Source organism: Lytechinus pictus, chromosome 12, assembly GCF_037042905.1.
Source record: "Lytechinus pictus isolate F3 Inbred chromosome 12, Lp3.0, whole genome shotgun sequence".
NCBI lineage: Eukaryota > Metazoa > Echinodermata > Echinoidea > Temnopleuroida > Toxopneustidae > Lytechinus > Lytechinus pictus.
Window position 1 is genome coordinate 25,620,819 of NC_087256.1, and position 22,350 is coordinate 25,643,168.

A 22,350-nucleotide genomic window follows, 5' to 3' on the forward strand; every position below is an offset into this window, starting at 1 on the left:
AATCGAGGCCTCTGTCTCCTGTCATAATTTCGTATCCATGCTGTCTGAAATAATCCATTCTTAATTGTCACAATCACCCCTCCCCACGTCTGACTTTCTTGCTCTAACTTTTGTTTAGCTGTATGCGCTTTCAAAAATGATGTCACAATGCAAGCTTCGTGTCACCGAGCGCGCACTCCCCTTTTTCCCTGAAAATTTTGCGCGATTTGTTTCTGCAACATCGCATTTGATTGGATTAAATAAATGCAGAGTGGGAGGAGCCGAAGATAACACGAAATGAGATAACACGCAGATAACACGGTTTTCAGAATACCGATTTGGGGGTATGTTAGGGGCGTGTTAAATCAGAGAGATAACACGATATTTAACACCAAAGTTAACACGATTTTCAGAATACCGCCCCTGAAGAAGAAATAAAACTAAACGGCTTAGAAAAAACTATAAATCAGTCAATCAGTTTAAATCTATTTTTGGTAAACCAACCAAATGAAGAAGAAGAAGAAGGGAATGAGAAAAAACAATGGAGTCTAGTCTAGGGAAATAAAGTAAAAGAAGAATAATAAGAAATTCAGGAGGTGGAGGAGGAGAAGAACCAGAAAGGGGGGGGGGGCAGTCAAATGTATTTCTGTACACATATGTGACCAAATTATTTCCAAACACCCCCTAAAGTTTTTCTCTGTGTGCAAAATAAACCCCCTAAACAAGTTTTTCGCGGGCTTAACACATTTTGACCCCTAAACAAGTTGTCGTCAGAATATGACCCCGGGGATCAAGCTTTGGGAAAAACATACCCTAAACACGTTTGGCTAGTCTTAAAAAAAGCTTTGGAAAAAAATACCCCAAATACGTTAGACCTCGCGATTGACCATTGACCAGTCTTTCAAAAACACTTTTTTTTTAAAATCGGTGTTCTTGATACCCTTAACGAATGCACGTGTGGCCCGTGGCCAAACTGACGTTTTTTGGTCACGTATGTGTACAACAATATATTTGACTGCCCCCCCCCCCCCCCCTGTGGGGGAGAAGAAGATGGAGATGAAAAAAAAGGAAAAGGCCTTTAAGAGGAAGGAAAAGACAGATGGAGTTGAATTGGTGGAAGGCAAATGCAGGAAGAGGAGGTTGATGAAGAAGGGTGGGAAGGAGAAGATAAAGAAAACAGATGAGGAGGGGAAAGAGAATCAGAAGGAAAGGTGTAGGAGGAAGTAGATAAGCAGGAGAGAGGAAGGGGGAAGAGTTGGGAGAATAAGTAGAAGGATGACAAAATAAGAAGGGTAGGATAAAAAGATATCAATTGCTTAATATATGTGTTTGTAGACGTACTTCTGAAATTTTAGAACCATTTAAATTTGTCTAATTTATAAACTGTATGTTTAATTCACTTTATTTAATGCTTTTTTTCAGAAGGTGCTCTACATAGTGATGAAATGTATTATTTTTCATTATTAAGTTGCTTAGTTGTCAAGTCTGATTCCTTGAGAATTTGTATAGGCCTAGCCCTATTGTCACCTGAATCCACAGTAATTGAAGAGTATTTGTGCACTTGTGGGTAAACAACATCGTTGAATATTCATAGGTGACATTCATCAAGGATTGCATCATAGACTTATTGTTATCTCATTTTCTAATTTGAGGATTCTTTCCAAATATCTCTCATGCTTACTATAATAAAAATTGTGTCAATTCAATAGAATATTACAAGGTTTTTATTGCTGGAAATGAAATAACACTTTGACTTACACTTGAATGAATTCAATTTCGCAGGTCTGGAATGGTTTAATTCTTCAGGACCTTTATCTTTCAACTCAAACCTTCAAGGAAAGGTGGTCGTTCTTGACTTCTTCACGTACTGCTGTATCAACTGCATGCACATCCTGCCAGACTTAGAGGCACTGGAGGAAAAGTACTCGGTAGAAGATGGAGTTGTTGTTGTCGGAGTCCACTCGGCCAAGTTTGAGAACGAGAAAGTGTCTTCGAACATCAAGAATGCCATCCTCCGTTACAACATCCACCACCCTGTGGTGAATGACCACGATGCTGTGATGTGGAATGAGCTTGATATCCAGTGTTGGCCAACCTTACTCATCGTAGGTCCAGGAGGTGAACCCATCCTGACCATCATCGGCGAAGGACACAGGGATATTCTCTTCGAAGTTGTCCAACTCTGTCTTGACCACTTTAGATCAAGGAGTGCCTTGAGCACGCATAGCCTTCCTTCCGTCGACCTCAAGGAATCTTTGGCTGACTCTCCGCTGCTCTATCCTGGCAAGGTTACCACCAATCCCGAAGGCACGCTGCTGGCCGTATCTGACACGGGACATAACAGGGTGGTCATTGTGGCTCTTGATGGAGTCGTACAACGTTGCATTGGAGGTACAGAATCTGGCTTTAATGATGGCCTTTACCAGGAAGCAAGGTTCCATTCTCCTCAGGGTCTATGCTGGTTCAAAGATGTCATCTATGTTGCTGATACAGAGAACCATGCCATCAGAAAGGTAGATATGATAGATCCCTCAAATTATTTTCCATATGGTATTGTCATAGTCTTCTTAGAATATGTTTGCAATCAGTATTCTATGAAAAAAATATATTCATTGGTTTATCAAAAGGTCTAGATTTGCTCTGGATTATTCTGAAAATGTTATGGAGGTTTCATGGAACTTTTTTATATGATGCCAGAAATTAATTTGTGAATGTTTGAGTAGCTTTGCATTGAAAGTAAACCACTCGGTATAGGAAATATCAGAAATCTTTCACTTTCAATCACTCAAGGAGACTCACACTTACAAATTTCTCTAGCTTTCTTAACTTATGATTAATCACTTTTCCTCAGTAGGTCTACATAATACCCCTGTGCAGAAAATGATGTTCTTTTGTTGATAAATTAAATAAGACCAATACCAACACAAGTTTTACTGACTATCTCATTCCATCTTCTGTTTCTATTGGGGGGAAAAAAAACAATTAAGGTGGGTTTGTCATTTTCAGCAAATTTCTTCCTGATTCATTTACCAGAAGATTTTGAGTACTAAAATACAATCTCACCATAGTTTTAAGTGCTAGGCCTGGCTAGTATGTGCCTGTTTATTCTAGAGCCATTTGTACAGAAATTGACATTGTACATACATAATTTTAGTAAGTGTGACCACTGTCTGATGTTTTTTTTTTTTTTTCTGGTGATAATTTGTTATAAATCACTGGAATTGATTAAATGAATACAATTTTATTTCTTTTGATTGATTCTCTCAGATTGACTTGAAGCAGGAGTGCGTCACCACCGTAGCAGGCACGGGGGAGCAGGGAGGAGACCACTATGGGGCTGGGCGTGGCACGGAGCAGGTCATCAGTTCCCCCTGGGATGTTGTGCTAGGACCCCCAAATGAAGACGTTTTGTTCATTGCTATGGCTGGTACCCATCAGATATGGGGCCTGTTTCTCTCTGATGGAACATGGCTGAAAGGAGTGTAAGTAGATGATGCAATTTAGCACAATATGGACTTTTCGATTAAACGGTCTCCAGTGGACTGCCAACAAGTATACAGTTACTATTTGATATTCAGTCCACCCCTTAAGCCCGGCTCACACAATGCGATTCGTTGCAATCTGAATTTCAAAGAAATTGTGATAACATTTGATATGAACTTCCCAACTAATAAAAATCTTACGGATCAGAGTTCAGAATAGTGGTAGGACTACTGAAATCAAAATTCAGACCAGGTCGAGCCTCCCTGAATGAATAAAAACAAATTCAAATCTCAAAATCGTAATGACGTCATCATCGGCTGCGACTGGAAGCCGATTTGGACTTTACTCCGAAACAGGGCTTGCCTCAAAGTAAAATATGATTTTAGTATTCCTAACATTATGCCAAAGTTTGAATAAAGTAATTTTATTTCTTGGAACTGTCATATTTAATGCAAAATGCGATTTGTTGAAAAATCGGGTCACAACAAATTGCATAGTGTGAGCCAGGCTTTACTGATCTGATCAACAGACGTAATTCTTTTTACTTACACTCCTTCTTTTTTACAATTGAATTTCACTCTGTATCACCTACAATGTACCTTTTTATTAAATCCTATGTAACTACATTCTTCAAATTTACTTAAACTGTGTAAATACCAATGACTCTGTTTAGAATTTGCAGGCTGAGATTTGATTACCTTGAAACATGTTATGTTTATAAAAATGTTATGTTCTATTCATTAATTTTGTCTTCCAAGTTATGAAATCTTAAGTTATGGATTAGTGACCTTGGGTGAATTCAATTCATGATGTTAACAATTCAATATATTTGAATTTATGAATTTATGATTTATAAAATTATTAATATAAATAATTGATAATCCTGATTCCTACAGGAGTCATGATGCAGGAATCTGCATGAGCTATGCTGGGAGTGGCAAGGAAGAAAATCGCAACAACTCTTACCCCCGGAAGGCAGGCTTTGCACAGCCCTCTGGTCTGGCCCTTGCCCCCTTGGAGCCATACAACTGTATTTTTGTAGCAGACAGCGAGAGCAGCTCAATCAGAAGAATTGCCTTTAAAGACGGAGCTGTGAAGAATGTTGTTGGAGGGGAATTGGACCCAATGGTAAGAAAAGAGGGATTTTGTTAGGTAACTGGGATAATGAAAGATTTAAAACACAAACGCAAGCAAATGAAACAGGTGACAAGCGTAAATGCCACATTACAGCCCACATTAAGTTACAAGGCAAAGTTTAAGAAGTAGTAGGTGGTGATGGTGGTGGAGAAGAAGAAGAAGGAGGACGGAGGAGGAGGAGAGGGAAAATAGGAAGAAGGAGGAGGAAGAAGAAGGAGGAGAAGAAGAAGGAGGAGGAAGAAGAAGAAGGAGGAGGAGAAGAAGAAGAAGAAGGAGATGGAGAAAAAGACGAAGAAGCACAATGAGGAGGAGAAGAAGGAGGAGGAAAAAGATGAAGGAGTAGGAGGAAGAGGAAGAGGAGGAGGGGAAGGAGAAAGGGAAGAAAATAAGAGGGGAAGTGGTAGTAGTATAAGTAGTTTGTAGTTGTAATATATGAAGCAATATGACAGTAAAAGTAGTAATTTGTCAAATTTATGACCATGATTGCTCTTTCGTAACATGACCATTGTCAGGTCTAATCCCAGCCAGTGATAAGCCCTTGATGCTTCATTACTCTTCAATTCCATGTCTTGTCTGTTGTATTTTGCAGAACCTGTTTGCATTTGGAGATGAAGATGGTAAAGGCATTGAGGCAAAACTACAGCATCCTTTGGGCGTAGCCTGGAACCACAGTAAATCCCTCTTCATAGCAGACTCATATAACCACAAGGTAATTGGCGAACCCTCAATGTTAATACCTATCATGGTCCCATTTTATTAAGACTTACAACAGGGTGCTACATAAGCACTTCCCCGATTGCCCGGGGCAAGTGAAAGTTAGAGTCGGGCAAGTGTTTTGAATTAAAGACCAAAACTACTTGCCCGAATTGGGCAAGCACAATTCTCACAGTAGAATGACCAAAATTAGGGTCGATATGATATATTGACCCTAATTTTGGTCATGGCAGGCAAGATAAAAATCACTTTGGAAAAAGAAATGCAATAACAAAGTAGATCAGTTCATGCCAAAAGAGAGAAAAAGGTCAAAAGTTTATAAAACCGCAAAACTTTCTTTTGAAGAGGTAAAACTTTTTTTTTCAATGATTTTTCAGGCAAGTGAAATAGATTTTTGGGCAAGTATATTCCAACTATTTAAAAATTTACTTGCCTGACTGGGCAAGTGCTTCTAAAAAGTTATGTAGCACCCTGCTTACAACTATGGTTACTTTCTTCTGTTGCTACCATTATAACCTCTATAATATAATATGTTCATTTCATATAGTGCTCTTACAAAATAGCATTGTTTTACAGCGCTTTACACAATGATTTAGAATATAAAAAGATATTGACACATAGAAAGATTATTGATGAAAAAGAAGAGTGTTTTTAGATTTTTCTGAAATACTTTCAAAGATGGAGAGAGCGCACATATCTTGGAAGTTTGTTCAAGCATCTTGGGGTGCATGTCTGGAAAGCATTGTCACCAGCTTTGTAACTGGTTTGCTGAGCAGTACCAAGAGCCAACAAATTTGACAGGGCCAGATATGGTTTATGGGGTATAATTTCTGAAAGGCTGGGAGCAAATAATAAAGAAAACAAATCAAAAAATAAAAATTTTCCCAGATGGTCAATTTTCTGTTTGTCTACTTATTATTTTTCACTTTTTCATATAAAAATTTCATTCATAAACATTTAATCTTACCATGTAGACTAACTGGTGTCAAACTAAGTGGATATGAAACTAGATGGGTTATAATCTAACTGATGGGTGGGCAAAATGACCATTAGACCAAATGGTTTGTAGACGAAGTGAGATTAGACCAAATGGAATGTCGACAAAGTGTTTGTAAGCCAAACCGAAATTTTGTATTGACTCACTTGGAAGAGCGTCTGCCTCACGACCTGGAGGTCAGGGTTTCAAGCCCCGGATGCATCAGACCAAAAGACGTTAAAAGATGGGAGTTGCTACTACACTGTTAGGGGTTCAACAATTTAAGGAATAGAGTGATATTGAAATGGTGCTGCTCAGTGGCTGCTGGGCCCATGGTCAATTTGGCAAAATTAATTTTCAGATGATTCCAATTTCTGATTTATATTTTGATCAGTAAAATTCGGATTATTTTATCATTATGATTACTATCATTATTACCACGTAAAGGTCGAGTCCACCCCAACAAAGAGTTGATTTTAATAAGAAGAGAAAAGTCCATCAAGCATAACTGAAAATTTCATAAAAATTGGATGAAACAATCAAGTCATCTCATTGTCATGTGAAAATTTTTATTCCTCCCTGAACATTTGGTGTACGTGTTACCATCGTTTTTACATTTCATGGTTCATTCACGTTGATCCGTATCACTCAAATCTGTTAAAATTGAAAAATTGTATAATTCAAACAATAAAAAACAAAAGAAATAATGAGTGAGGGGCATCATTGACTCTCTCATTTGCATATCAGTGAGTTGTGCATATAACTGTGTTGTGAAAAATAAGCAGAATTCAAAATGTCATAACTTTCTTATTTTACATACGATTTTGATGAAATTTCAGCGTTATTCTTGTTTGATTTTTCTCTATCGACTTAATTCAAAATGTTTTTTTCGGTGGACTTGACCTTTAATATTCCCTTTTGCTATTCTGATGCCCAGATCAAACTCATTCACGACGTGTCAAATCGGTACTGTTCATCGTACGCTGGTACAGGAGAACCTGGTATGACAGAAGAAACGGATATCTCTAAAGCACAGTTCAATGAGCCTGGAGGCTTGGTGGTGTCTCCTCAAGGGTATCTCTATATAGCTGACACCAACAACCATGCCATCAGGTGCATTGATATCGCAACGTCTACGATCACTACGGTGAGTTGAAGAAGCTGGATTCTTTCATTCTTTTAAAAGACCGCAATTAGAATTGAAAAATGTAGTTGATAAATTGTACACAAATCGAAAACTGATATTACAAAAACATCAATGTCAATTTCATGCATTTTTACAGCTTACCAGCCGAATTATTCTATGAACATTCAGATTAGCAAACATTTAAAATCGGCATTCTGAACTGTGTCCACATTGGATGTCATTCAAGTCGTAGAGAAGCGCAGTAAAGCCCTTTTTCGAGAATCCCAAATTTGGGTGTTTCTAAAGCAAAATGCTTATACTAAGGAGTGAGAATGCATGACACTTGAACCGTTGTAGTCTGTGTCTTCATCCAAAAATTAATTTTGCCAATAGAGTATACTTGCCAAAGGATGCAATTAGTGGGATTCAAACACACGGCACTCTGATTAAAAGGCGAGAGTCAGAACAACTACACCACAACACTTCCACAGTAGAAATAACCAGACCAGGAAGGGGGGGGGCAGAATCAATGGGGGAGAGAATGTCAAGAACTGAAATATACCAGAGTGACAAAAGATAGAGTTGAATGAAGAAATAGGGGAAGATACTCCCAGATAGGAAATTTGTTTAACATGTTAGATATGAGTCAGAATGTGTAAAGCACAAATGTTTTGCATATTTCGGCAACTATTTACTTACGAAAGGTTGACATGCAGACTCTCCTGTATTCATTCTCTCTGTGCAGTTGAAGGTAGTACTTCCATCCATCACATCAGTTGACAGCAAGCCAAGTGCTTCAACAGTTGTCAAGAGTAAACTTCCAAAGAATGCAATCCCTAGAGCAGTAGATGGTGTTTCTGTTAGGTTGGAAGGCTCTGTCGCCCTGTCGCTTAATGTCAGTCTTCCATCAGGAAGCTACCTCACTGAGGGAGCACCAAGTGCCTGGCAGATCTTCATTCCAGGTCAGTTGATCATCTGGCAAGCCGTAGTTGACTACGGTCACTGTCATTGATATCATTAAACATAATCTTGATAATTTGTTTAAATTGTCCTGCAATCATTTATCAGAGAAACTATAACACAGTTAACATAATGATGGTGATGATTATAATAATTATGATGATTATGATGGAGGTGGTGGTGATGGTGATGATGATGATGAAGAAGGTGGTGTTGATGATGAAGATGATGTTGATAATTGATGATGATTATGATAATGATGATAATGATGATTATGATGATGATGAAGAAGATGATGATGATGGAGGGGGTGATGTTGATAATGATGATGATGATGATAATGAATTTGATGATGATGAAGATAATAATGGATGATGCTGATGGTGATTATGATGGTGGAGATGATGATGATGAGGATGGTGGTGATAATGATGATGATTATGATGACAATGATATCAATATCATTTTATCAGTATAATAGCAACAAAAAAAGTCTGTTGGCAAATAGTAATCCACTTCCCATGAAAGTTCAAGACAGAGTGCAGTATTCCCTGTGTGACACACAAAATTGAGATAAATATACGACTCAGAATTGCGGTCTAGGTTCTTTTGATGCCATACTTTATTTAGAAGAATAACAAAAACCCTGGAAAACAATAGAAAATAAAGAATCATAAATTGTCATATACATCAAGAGTTTCAATACAAACAATCAGTAATAAAAGTAGTAAGCTGGTAGCTCGACTCTACTATCATCACATTACATGTTTCACTCAACCAACCCTTATGCAATAACACGACAAAATAAGGCGTTATATAAACGTATAATAGAATAGAGAGGAAATGAAAAGAAGGAAAGAGATACAAAGAATAAACATCAAAGAAATTATATATCAAGTTATAAGATAACATGAATTATTAAATGAACATATGTAATGATAAATAAAACATGATTGTCAAAAAGAATTTCATTAAAAGAAACTCAAATAGTTCAAGCTGATTGTCAATAATATCATTGAATTAATAATGAATTATGAAAAACAAAACCGTAACTTGAAATACTAGTAAAAGATTAAAGTTAAACCAGACTAAAGTTAAATCGGATTAATAATTAAATCAGATTAAATCTCAAGTATGAACAGACCCTAGTACTCCTCAAAGTACATTGCAACTAGATAACAAGTTGTTTCAGTGTGAACAGGGCTAGTCCCTAGACAATAAAACTACATTCCTGAGTGACCCTATCACCCCTAACCTAAACGATGACCATGAAGCTCCACAGAACTTCTGCAGCATGTGCCGTGATTCATTCATGACGTCACACTGCCAACTACTACTATGAATGATGCAACTGGCCAACAGCCCCAATATGTATCAGAATGCTGTCTGTCGCCTAGCAACAGCCTTAAAGGTACTAAGTTTCTTATAAACTTAAACTACGCAAACATCAATGCAAAGTATGAATATCTACATATGAATCTAACATAATCAAGCAATATCATTTTGGATATAAATCCTAAATATAATACTAAGCAAATAAAGTCAATTTCTGACCATACAGAAATAATTAGATGAAACTAATATTATTTAGCACAATAATACCGATAAAATAACAAATGTTACTTTTAGTAAAACACAACAATAATACCATTTCTCCTCCAAGAAATACGAACAAAGAAGTTTATGAAGCATGATTGGATTATTTAAATCAACGGAATTATGTAAACCTCAATTAGAGTAATTAATACAAAATATCCACGCGAATCATGTTCGATAAAATACTTCTAGACCTTTGTCTTAACACAACATATGAAATCAAATCAAATGTAGCACATGTATATCAAATAATACATTAAGGAACATTCATAACAAAAAAAATAGAAAACACATTTAAAGGATCAAAACGAAAATGAACATACATATATCTCACAGAAAAAGTACTAACTTATCCTAAATATTTAGAGAACAAAAATATATTATGCTATTCTTGATCCATATTAAACAACAATGATCAAAGTAAAACATTTATAAATATCATTATTTAAAATGTGAATTGGGATTCAACTTACCCCTAATGGATTGGATTCGACATGGAAAAATCAAGTGTTGAAAATATATTAAGATGTCTTCTCTCTAGATGTTGTCTCAAAGGTGGTGTGAGATGGAATGAATAGGATACAATCTTCTTCATTCAGATTCTCTCTGCCTCCACCCTTCCACAGGTGACCACAACATTCCTATGAGATGACTTTAAGACTTTCTACTTTCTCTTTCCAATAGCGAAGTGTACAGAACAATCTCTGCACTGGACAGAGGGAATTAGTCATGGATTATTCTAAGAAAACTCTATTCAGAAACTGCCCAGTGTAGATTATACCAAACTACATGCAATACATATTACAAGTTATAACCAAAATTACAATACATTGATATTATTACACTATTTAATTCTGGGATGTTACACCTGTAAAGAGTGATAACTCCAAACAGATGATCACAGATGAGATAGGTATTAGCCATTTCACCGTAGCCAACCAGTTACCATCATTTCTTTCAATTCATTTTTATTATTCTTTTTTTTGGCCCCTCCCCTTACCATAGGCTCAGAAAATCAACTGGTGATGGCAATGACCAACCTTGGACACCTGAGTGACCCCTTACCATCCTTTTCCTGGACACCTTCTTTAGATGCTCAGAGGTCTTTGACATTGCAGGTGGAATCCGTGATCTACTACTGTCTCCCCTCAGGGGTGTGTTGCAGGCAAGCCTTTGGATTCAGTGTTCCAGTTTCCAGGATAGAGGGCGCTCCACAGACTGTGAAGGTTGAACTGTCTCATCAAGTACTGGAAAATTCTTGAAGTCTTTATCTGCAGCGTCCAGTAGCTTCAGAGGCTTAATCCAGGTACCTTTTAAAACTGCCTTCCCTCAGGTGTGTGTTGCCGGCAAGCCCTTGGATAGAATCTGTGTACCGGTACTGGTTTTCCACACTAGATCTACAGGGTGCTCCACAGACTGTAAAGGTTGAATTGTTGCATCAAGTACTGGAAAATTCTTGAAATCTTTTTCTGCAGCTTCAAGTGACTTTACAGGCTTAATCCAAGTACTGTTCTACCACTTCCTTCCCTTGGAATCATTGTTGGGAAAAAGTCTTATGGGGTGTTGCAAGAAACTGACGATCACTTGCAAATCTATTTTTGGTTGCAAAATCAATCAATTGCCAAAACTTATTGCAAATTTGAAATGAACTTCCGATCTGCACCTTGAATCAAGGAGTGTAAAGTGATTTGCTTCAGCTGAAATTGATCTGTCAATTGTATAATTGCAATTGATTGCCACCATCTTCCTGCAACATACTCTTATTTTTCAAGCTAAAAGTGAGCAAGTCTCAATATAGAAAATAAGAATATATAAATCACCCAAGAGTGATGAGGCGGTTCGAGCTATGTTATAAAGTATTTCGAAGCGGTTTTCTCTGCAGAGCAACAGTACTAAATTACTTTCATTAAGTATTCTTTGTCTTCCAAAATCTTAATACTATGGGTGAATTGTTCACAGAACTTTCTGAAACCTAATCCACTTGAACTTGTTCTGCCTTTGATACTGAAGCAGGGGCCTCGGAACTGCAGGGGCTGAAGGTCTTCAGCCCCCCCCCCCCCACTATTTTCAGTAAATGTGTTTAAAATGTAAAATTACCATCTTATTGTGAATGGTTAGACTTCCTCCCCCACTATGGCTCTGCCCCCCTATCAAAACTGTTCCATGGCCTCTGTGAAGGTTTTACCTGTATGCCTCTACTGTTCCTCCTATAAGATGTATTTCTAACAAATATTCAAAAGTTGCAAACCAAGCCCTTATTCAAATCTGCCCAATGAGTAAAGTACCTGGTTCCTATTTCATAAAGAGTTACAACTATTGTAACTGCCACAGAAATCTTGATTGTGATTGGCTGCTATGACCTGTTACCATTGTAGTTAGTGTTACGGCAAATTTTCAACAGATGTTTGCCCATTATGAAATAAGGCCCTTGTATTCTGTGATTAGAAATCCTACCCTGACCAGAAAATATCAGGTACATGCACTTTGCTGTAGTGGAGTGTTTATCCTACAGAGAAAAGTTCTTTCTATGAGCTTATGTTTTTCATAATTATGCATCTTTCACTTTGACTTCTTCATGGACATTAGATATTTAGGGGCATAGAAGCAGATTATGAGAACTTTTTGTGAACTTTGGCAAGAGGATTGGATTTACTTGGATGTTAGGATGTAACAAATATGTTTATGTGCCCCCAAATGCACACATTTCATTTTAGAATGAAGCATTCTTGTTAGCCACGAGAGCTTTACCTACTTCAAGCAGGTATGAATGTGCAAATTAATCATTAGGTATTTAGTTCTCTTAATTATCAGATATTCCCCCTGATCTGACGGCTTTTTATACTCCATCAAATTATTGAAAGACCTTGAACGTAGTATAAGTTGTCTGTATTCTCATGAACTGTGGTCTGAAATAATGAATTACCCTTAAATTATTAGTGCTTTATCTTTTCTATCATGTTATCTAATTCCTATTATTGTAATGTATTCTCTACATTTATTATTATTATTATTATCATCAATACCATTATTAACTGTCACCGTGTTTGTTTTGTTTATAAAGTATAATTGTTTATGATCCCACTTACAGTAATAAGTCGGGTAATATATATAGATATTTCTCGCAATGAATATGAATATTTACATTTATGGTCACATAAGGGAAGTTTAGTAGCAGGCAAATGGAGGAGGAATGTATTTGAAGAATGAACATTGATTAATTAAGATATATAATATTTATAAATTATGTGTTAGAACTCAATATGCAGACAAAGAAATTTATTCATTCAAATGAATTATTTTAAACAGTGTAATATTTTATATGATAACCCCATCATGTACAGGTATCTATCATTTTATACACAATTGTATGCTGAGGCTGTTGGTTATTCATAATTTTGTCCTGTTTGATAATTTTGTCATATACCCCAAGTCTAGTTTCCTTAGAACCTGAGATAGAGTTCTCATTCATCATGTAACCTGCTGAAGAAATAAACCCTTGCCTCAGGTGGGCTAACAAATCTACACAGTACTATTTCTTGGAGGTTTTAACCTGTTTCATAGTGCTATTTGTACGTATATTCATGACTTGATTGGTTACCGTGTCTTGTGCTAAATGAGAGTGAGATATTCCCTGTTCTAATGGGATGGGAATGAAATTTTGATAGTTTTCATCAAATCTCAATAACAAACTTTGCCTTAAATACTTGGGAACACTGATGATTTGACTGCAATTAATTCAGATTTCAACTTAAGTTGGTTCAAATACAAACCATTGCAAATCTGATTTATCGCAAGAATGGATCACCTTGGCCCCGTAACACAGATTAGCCAGTCGCAAAATATAATGGCCTATCAAGATCATCGTTGCATGCACATTTTGCTCAGTAGACTGACTAGGAACCAATCAGAACTGCTCTTTCAAATTAGCAATTAATCGCTGACTTTTGTGTTACGGGACCCAGAGGTATGTAAAGTTGTGGGGCTATAGAGGCCACACCCCTCCCCATATAAAAAAAGCTTCATGACCATCAAGAAAAAAAGGAAAAGGAAAGGGTGAATAGATGATATCAGAGAGATATATATATATATATATAAAATAAAAAAATAACCACACATTGTAAACTCCTGAAGAAGACAGAGGACCGTCGAAAATTCGAGTGAACAATAAAAACTTTATTGGCAATCAAAGCATTATCATCAGCATTATTTTATATATATATATTTATATGCCTACATCATACGTAAGGGCGAAGTCTATGAATTGGTGTATTCCATCATAATAGACATTTCGACGTATAGGCGAATGTAGAGGGCGTTAAGGCGAATTGTGAACAATGAAAAAAGACAAAAGAATTGGCCTTTACGGCGGATCTAGTATGATATATATATTCAGAGAAGAAATAGAGGGAGAGCCCAGGACCAGGAGAGAGGGTGTCAGGAGTGGAGAAAGAGAATGAGACTAGGAGAGATAGGACTAGGAGAGTGACCAGGGAGAGGTATATGTGATGTGTATGGGAATAAACATCAGAAACATTATTTGAAAGGGTCGGGGTGGAATCTTGACCATGCATGCATGCATGGAAAATATGCATGTGATAGAGAACGGCTGAGTAGCTCAATTTGCTCGTCCAAAAGATGATTGCAAACAAAACAAGAGGCAGTCTCATTTGAGGAGCAATGGAGGGGAATCATGAAAGATTTGGTCCCCTTTTTGTCAGTCTGAGCCAGAGTAAAACACATTTGGTTATTCAATTACTGTAAGCCACAGGCCTATAGGAGATTTTCTTGTTAATGTTAGACCGGTAGCAAATGATCCAATTATTTGAGGTATTGCATGTGTAAAAAGATTCTTTTGTAAAGTCCAGAAACGAATGGCCTTTTAAAATGAAAATTCTATTTGGTGAAAAATGTTGCTATGTATTTAGAAAAGTAACCTTACCTTATTTATCCTTTCCTTTTCTCCCCCCTTTTTATTTTTTTGGGGGATGTGGAACTTTTGGAAGGCTATAGTATAGGGTACGTACGTAGCGGCCATCGTAAAAATATGTCATGCTAGCTAGCGCGCGCTATCGATCGGGTCGGGATTGCTGGTAGATCGTGTGTCCGGCTCGGCAGATCATCTTCTCTCTTGTTTTGTTCTAATAATTTTGCTTCAAGTATGATGTTGGCAATTTTAGGAGGATTTCTAGATGAAGAAATATCATCAGAATCTTCTGATGATTCTGACCAGTCAGCAAATGAACAAGATCACAAACTTAAGAACAAAAGTGACGCAGACAAATCTGAAATACCTTCCAGTGAACTTATTATACCTTCGCATCAGTTTTCGGCCCCCGGAGCTCCGGCGGAAGATGCACCCAGCAAGCCGCTAATCCCCGATGATTCTGCCAATTCAGTTGCAGGAGACAAGACAGACTTTCTCTCGAAATATGATCAGATTCAGGTATTTATTTACTTACTTACAGTTCGTCTGTTATATTTCTCATGTTACAGTTTATGTATAAATATGCATCTATGATCTATGTATGAACTTCGTCACTCGTGTTCGAAAAAGACGAAAAAGTGAACTTGAAGTTGAACTGAAATCTGAATAGAAATCTGAATATAAGTAATGTATAACTCTAAACAATCTCCATTTTTGTCTCGCCTGCATAGCAAAGTCACAATGTGTGTGGTATCTCTTTGACTGTTGATACATGTAAATAGATATAAATATTATTATTAATACGGTACAGCAAATAAATAGGCCTGGAATTTTATCAAAACAACATTTTGAGAAAACTTTACTTGTCTTGCTGCTTTTTAATACATACACATGTAGCTAGAGGTCTAATTATTGAGAAGTACGATGAATGCATTGAGTCGTAAATTGTTATCATTCAAGTTGGTCTAAATCATTTTCTTTTTTTCATGAGACTATTCTGCTCAAAATTTTGCGTTATGTTTAAAGAACTTGGCCTGATTCATTATTCAAGAAGTACAAGCTTGCTGGTTTGTTCTGGTTGTAACAACTTTTAGAAGTATCCCAAAATATTTTTTTTAATGAAAAATGTGATTTTTATCATGATTTTTTATTGTTATTGTTATTTTCATTTTCAAAAGAAATTTCAGATCTTGCAAGCACAGCGAATACAAGCAACAAAAGAAAAAATTCCAGAAGGACATAGAAGGAGACGGAGGAGAAAGCGCAGAAATCAATTTCAAGGTAAGTGTGACATTTGGTCTTCTTGATGTAAATTAGATAAAGACATCTGGCATCTGACTTTTGGTTGATATGGATGCAGAAAAATTTGGAGATAGGCCTATAATTGTGCCACTCACATGAATTCATGAACTGCTCCCTTACAATGTAGGATGTGATGTGTACCATTGTGTAAATTACCATGTTATGGTTTGTATTATTTCTAAGCATAAATGATGTGTCTGAATTACATAGGCCTATATATATTCAACTTACTTTTTTAAAAGTCACTTCATGATACATGATGTAGGATTGATGGGAGAAAAGCTTGCATACCAACTCTTTTAAATCTTGAGTTTGGTATTATTGATTTTTCTGCTTAACCAATCTGACATCAAGCCAGACCTCCCTTCTTAATTTTGTATGTTATCCTCACAACTGATAGTCAAATTGAGTTAATTCTGTTCATACTCCATGGTTTTATAAACTACATGTGTAATTTGGTCTAGGTAATGGGACAAATGGATGTGTGAATGGATTAATGAATAAGGGTCAGTGTCTTTGTAGTCTTTGTACTGTCATGTTTTGTTTGGGGCTTTTTCCCCACTTTCCATACTCAATAGTACTAAGTCGATCATGATGTAACTGGAAAAGTCAGAGAGAGGATATGAATTATAGTTGTTGTCAGGAATGCCTTTTTTTTTATAAAAAAAGGTATTTCTTCCTTTAAATCACATTTTCATGAAATTTTAATTTCCTATTCATCGATCATATTAATATTGTCTACACATCCTTAAAAACGTGATCACATTAGTTTCACTGTATTTATCTTGACATGGAGATGAAGCAATTTTTCAATTCACTCCCCCCCCCCCCCCTTCTGATGATTTCTGTTTTTGGTTGGACTGGCTACTGTTCTGAAGCGTGTTGGTTTAAAGGTAAAAGAAAGTAGCTGTATTTATTGGATTCTGTTCCAACTCATTTTGAGATTGTTACCACAACTGGTATTTATCTTTAAACAAGTAAAGACCTCCAACTTCATGTCAATAAAACTGTAAACCCTGTCTTTTGTTTTCTTCGTACAGACAATCAAGCTGATGACTGTGGCAGTCCCAGCAAGAAACAACACAGTGAAGAATTGTCTTCAACTTCAGATGGGCCTTCAGAAGCAGGACCATCCAAGAATGAACAAGAACACTGGGATACACTGAAAGAATACCTTGATGTCAACTCTCACATAAGTCAGGGTGTCGATCATGGCCACCTTGCGCCAGATAAGGTGAGTGTGAAAGGGTTTTGGGATTAAATTCTCTATTAAAACCATCACGGGTCGTGTGGTCCAGTGGTTAGAGCATTGGAATTATAATCGCAAGGTTGTATGTTCGATTCCCCACTCTGCCATTGTCTCCACTTTAATATCTGTCGTCTATTAAGGTCCGCCACTATGACTAATCAACCTAGACTTAAAGGCCCGAATTCACAAAGGTGGTTTAAAAAACCCACGGTTGAATCCATGATTTATGCAGATTCCCTGTATAAATTACGCTTAATTCAGCGTGTATCGGGCGCGTGTATAAAAATTGTCCAACGCTGATGCACGCTTTTGTCACATTGATGCCTGTAACCATGGTTAGATACGCTATTTTATTCATGAGTCCACTGTTTGAAGAGTGGACTCATGAATAAAATAGCATAGATAACCACGGCAACAGGCGTTCATATGGCGCACTGTGACAAAAGTGCGCATCAGTAGTGGAATTTTTGATACACGCGCCCGATTCGCGCTAAATTAAGCGTAATTTATACAGGGAATCTGCATAAACCATGGATTCAACTGTGGGTTTTCAAAACCACCTTTGTGAATTCGGGCCAAAATGTTTCCAAGGTAATTGGTTATATATCAGCTTATAGTTTACCAGCAAAAAAAAAGTTGTCCTGCCGAGCTCCTACGGGAGTTACCATAAAACAGAAACACCTAAAACTGACTCTAAGCTGACTGGTGGTATGTAATTAAGAATAAGATAGTAGCTTTAATTGATCTGGAGGTTTTGTCGTTGATGTAACTACAGCATAGTTAGGGCTAGGGTTTTGAAAGACATCTAGTCCAAACTAAAAAGTGTGGTTTTGAATCCTTCTTTTGTTAAGGGTGCTAAACTATGTTTGTTGCTATGTTTCAAGCTCACTGTTGATGTAAATTATAATTGACTCGTTAACTCGAATCCTTGGGCCAGTTGAAGCCTCGTAGTATCAAGGGTGATATAGTACCTTTTGACAAATGCTTGCTTTCATTAATCCATTCATAAATTTTAAGCATAATTAGCAAATGAAATGTGTATTTATAAACAATTGTTTCAGGCCACAGATTCACTTTCCCCTATGCAAATTTGGGCCATTGAGATTAAAACACAGTTGCCTTCGTACAAAGTGTCAAGTAATTGTAACTGAGAATGCAAATATGAAACGATGAAACAAAAATTGTTTTGAAAAGTGATTCTTCTAGAATCTTAATCGCCAGGAAGATTTTACTTGAATTCATGAATTAATTAATAGTAATGCCTGTCTTTTGGGATATTTTATCCATATTTGTTTTGAAAATATTTGTGAAGTAGCCAGAGGGAAAAAATTCTTTAATAAAATATTTCGATTTTTTTCCCTGATTCTCTCTTTTAAAAAAAATCCAGTCTGGTCTGGAGAAGAGGTTAGAAAAGGCAATTGCTGAAGGTGAATTTGAGAGAGCAGAGAAGCTGAGCGAAAAACTATCTGTGAGGGATTTAGGATGCAGAATAGCAAATGCCGCAAACGCTCGTGACTACATGAAATGGAAGTTGGTAAGGAACTTGAATCTGTCTGATTTCTTAATCCTTTCCTTTTTCAAACATTGTTTCTTCTAGGATTTAGCTTGGAAAAAAATACTTGTTAACAGTCCAGATAAATCATTTTAGTGGTTAATTAGATATTCATTTTATACATGTATCTGATATTTTTTCTGTGTTTTTCAAGATTATGTAAAAAGCTATAAAGGCTGTCTACAAGGCAAGCATCTTCAATGTGTGTTCCAGGCCCCCCCCCAAAAAAAAAAAAAAAAAAAATTCGGGGGCTACTTTTCACAACCTACTATCTAAATATTTAACATTGAATAAGCTTTAACATTGCACTGAGTGGGGATTTCCAGGGCACTTTTTGATTTTCCATGGCATATCTGATCAATCGCAAATATGGAAAGCCAGCATATATGTTCAAAATATATTCTAGCTATGACTTATTTTCACACATCCATTGTTTTCTTAAAAATTCAGTGTGCTTCTCTTTGTTTACAAAGAATATTTTGCAAATTTCCTGCAGACAAAAATATGGCATAGATGGATTTCCATATATTGTTGAGGTTGATCGGATCAATTGTAACTCTTTGTAAGACGGGGCCCAGGGCGCTTTTGAGTGTTTCGGGGGCAAAATCACCCCAAGCCCCTGTGTTACTTTACCTGGTGTGTTCCAGTTTGCATACAGATTAAGAGAAATGAAAAAGAATATGCTCTTGGGGAAACTAAATACATGTACAATGTTTCGCCTATTTATGATTTAATTTATTTTTCAACCTCGCCCCTTCCCCCTTTTTCTTTATATTTCCTACAGGAGAGAGAAGAAGAGAAAGCAGTCAAGAAAAGGAAGAAGAAGAAGAAATTAGCCTGGGGATTTGAAGTGAAGAATAGATGGGAGATGAAAGCGAATATGTGAACCATGAGATTTGTAGGTGAAACATGAATGCTATGAAATGGAAAGAACACAACAGAACTGAAGACTCTTGGTGAGAACCCAAAGTGCTCAGTGGAATGCATTTCAACATATATATCCAGTATTGGTTTTAACTTGGCCTGACCGAGACTGCTAATCAGTGCTGTCATTTGCTGCGCATTGGTGGACCAATGAAATAAAGAAATCCACCGAGTCAAAGACTTTGAAACAAACTTTCAAAGGAAAGGAGAGAATCTGTACTTTTTTACGGCTCAATTTTCTTCAGAGAATTTTGTAAAGTGGTGAAAAAAAAGAAGAAAAAAAAGTGAGTGAGTGAGTGAGGGACATCATCGACTCTCTCATTTGCATCTCACTGAGTTTTGCATATAACTGTTTTGTGAAAAATAAGTAAAACTTTAAAACGTCAAACCTTCTTAATTTACATGAGATCTTGATGAAATTTTCATTCAGACTTAATATCTTTGTGAATCACCCCCCCCCCATGTGAATTCAGGGGCCTGTTGCTGAAAGAGTTGCAATCAAACACAACTCAAAAAATCAAACACAAATATTAAAGGTCAAGTCCACCCCAGAAAATTGTTGATTTGAAACGATAGAGAAAAATCAAACAAACGTAACACTGCAAATTTCATCGAAATCGGATGTAAAATAAGAAAGTTATGACTTTTAAGTTTCTCTTATTTTTCACAAAATAGTTGAATGCACAACTCAGCGATATGCAAATGAGAGAGTCGATGATGTCTATCACTCACTATTTCTTTTGTTTTCTATTGTTTGAAGAATACAATATTTCAATTTTTACAGATTTGACAATAAGGACCAACTTAACTTAACCATAAACTGTTAAAATAATGGTAATTCCACATGTTCAGGGAGAAATTAAACTTTTTTCACTTGACAAGGAGGAGAAAATTAAAATATTTCATATTTCATGTAATAAAATACAAAAGAAATAGTGAGTGAGTGACGTCATCAATCTGCCAATTTGCATACCAACCAGGATGTGCATATAACTGTTTTGTGAAATTACGCGAAACTTTAAAATGTCATAACTTTCTTATTTTACATCCGATTTTGATGAAATTTTCAGTGTTTTGCTTGTTGGATTTTTCTCCCTTTTTTCAAATCAACTTTTTGTTGGGGTGGACTTGTCCTTTAATTTTGAGCGAACCAGACTCGCATATTTTGGACTTGCGCTTGGTTTTTAGAGTTATGTCTAAATGCAACCCTTTTCTGAAACTGGACCCTAGGTCCCGTAACACAAAGATTAGTAATCAATTGCACGCTTCATTTTCACGATTGATTGTACATTTTAGCCAATGGAATCAATGGTAGAAAATTGTTGTACCATTATTGCTGAGTTTTGTGTTACGGGCCCCTGGTCATGTTAATTGTGTTATGTGTTTGAGGTTGGAAATGAGAATTGTAAATAAAACTAAATATGAATATTCAATACCACATTATTTGTTTACTCATTGAGTGCAGTCGAATACTACAGAGGGGTTCTTTGTATATAAAATAAAGTTACATGATGACCTTAATCAGTCCTGCCTTAATTATGGATAAGTGCAAATTTTCAGAGGGCCTTCACACAAGACTACCTCATGAACTTGCTGTTTCAATTGCCTTAAGTACACAGATCATTGTAGGCTGTGTATTCAGACCCCTTAACTTGAGTGAGGGGTTTGCACAGCAGACTTATGTTAGACTACTGTAAACACCATGTATTTCACATACATACAGTATATCTTCGCAGTTGTTGTGTATTTTGGGAAGTTCACGAGGTAAATTTCATGACTTGGCAATGTTTCCATTTAAATAAATGGCCGTGTATTGAAGCAGAAATTTGATTCGAGAAATTTGCGAAAACAAAACCACCACGAACATTACTGTGTATGCAGTACCCAATATAGCAGAGCAACTCCGTAACAACTGACCATTGTGATCATGCCGCATAGGTCTACTACATGTGACAACTATCTAGGCCCCCGCAATATAAAACTTAGCAATTGATTGTGGGGCTTATTTCTTTGATTGATTGCATTGTGGACGATCAATCTTACATATCTGCCTCATGATCAGTTGCTAAACTTTTGAAGAAAAAAAATGAAAATGAAAATCTTAATTTATTGTTCGAAATTAAAGAAATCTGAAACAGAAATACTCAGAAAATTTGTCTCGTCAAATTGATCATGGGCCCGGCAGCCTCTGTGCAGTGCCAGACCGACGAGGGCCTCGTCATGAGGCTCTATCCCTTGAATCTTTGAACGCCAAGCAGGGTAGTAACAACTCCCATATTTCAACATCTTTTGGTCTGATGCGGCTGGGGCTTGAACTCCCGACCTCCCGGTTGTGAGGCAGACGCTATACCAACTGAGCCAACACACCTGTTGTTTTTGTTCCATTTTTGTTTCGGGCCCAGGTTAAATCGGTAATCTGTTTTCAGAA

The 22,350-nt window shown here is 36.7% G+C and overlaps 2 protein-coding genes across 3 annotated transcripts; both read left to right on the top strand.

Annotated features, from left to right (window-relative positions):
- Positions 1–1,726: 1,726 nt before the first annotated feature.
- Positions 1,727–13,493, top strand: LOC129272322 (NHL repeat-containing protein 2-like). 2 transcript variants are annotated; one of them, XR_010295286.1, is made up of 8 exons: positions 1,765–2,492; positions 3,247–3,461; positions 4,359–4,590; positions 5,189–5,308; positions 7,227–7,436; positions 8,161–8,377; positions 10,977–11,531; positions 11,744–12,430. XR_010295286.1 is itself a non-coding variant. In XM_064107610.1 (7 exons), exons 1-7 carry the CDS (start codon positions 1,863–1,865, stop codon positions 11,231–11,233), a joined length of 1,881 nt encoding a protein of 626 aa, XP_063963680.1. In that variant the 5' UTR covers positions 1,727–1,862; the 3' UTR covers positions 11,234–13,493. The 2 variants fall into 2 exon arrangements, 1 of the variants encoding a protein (XP_063963680.1); XM_064107610.1 differs by having other exon boundaries at positions 1,727–2,492; positions 10,977–13,493.
- Positions 13,494–15,052: 1,559 nt separating this feature from the next.
- Positions 15,053–21,355, top strand: LOC129273075 (protein FAM204A-like). The gene is made up of 5 exons (XM_064107383.1): positions 15,053–15,414; positions 16,074–16,176; positions 17,238–17,431; positions 18,834–18,980; positions 19,783–21,355. Exons 1-5 carry the CDS (start codon positions 15,130–15,132, stop codon positions 19,882–19,884), a joined length of 831 nt encoding a protein of 276 aa, XP_063963453.1. The 5' UTR covers positions 15,053–15,129; the 3' UTR covers positions 19,885–21,355.
- The last annotated feature ends 995 nt before the right edge of the window (positions 21,356–22,350 follow it).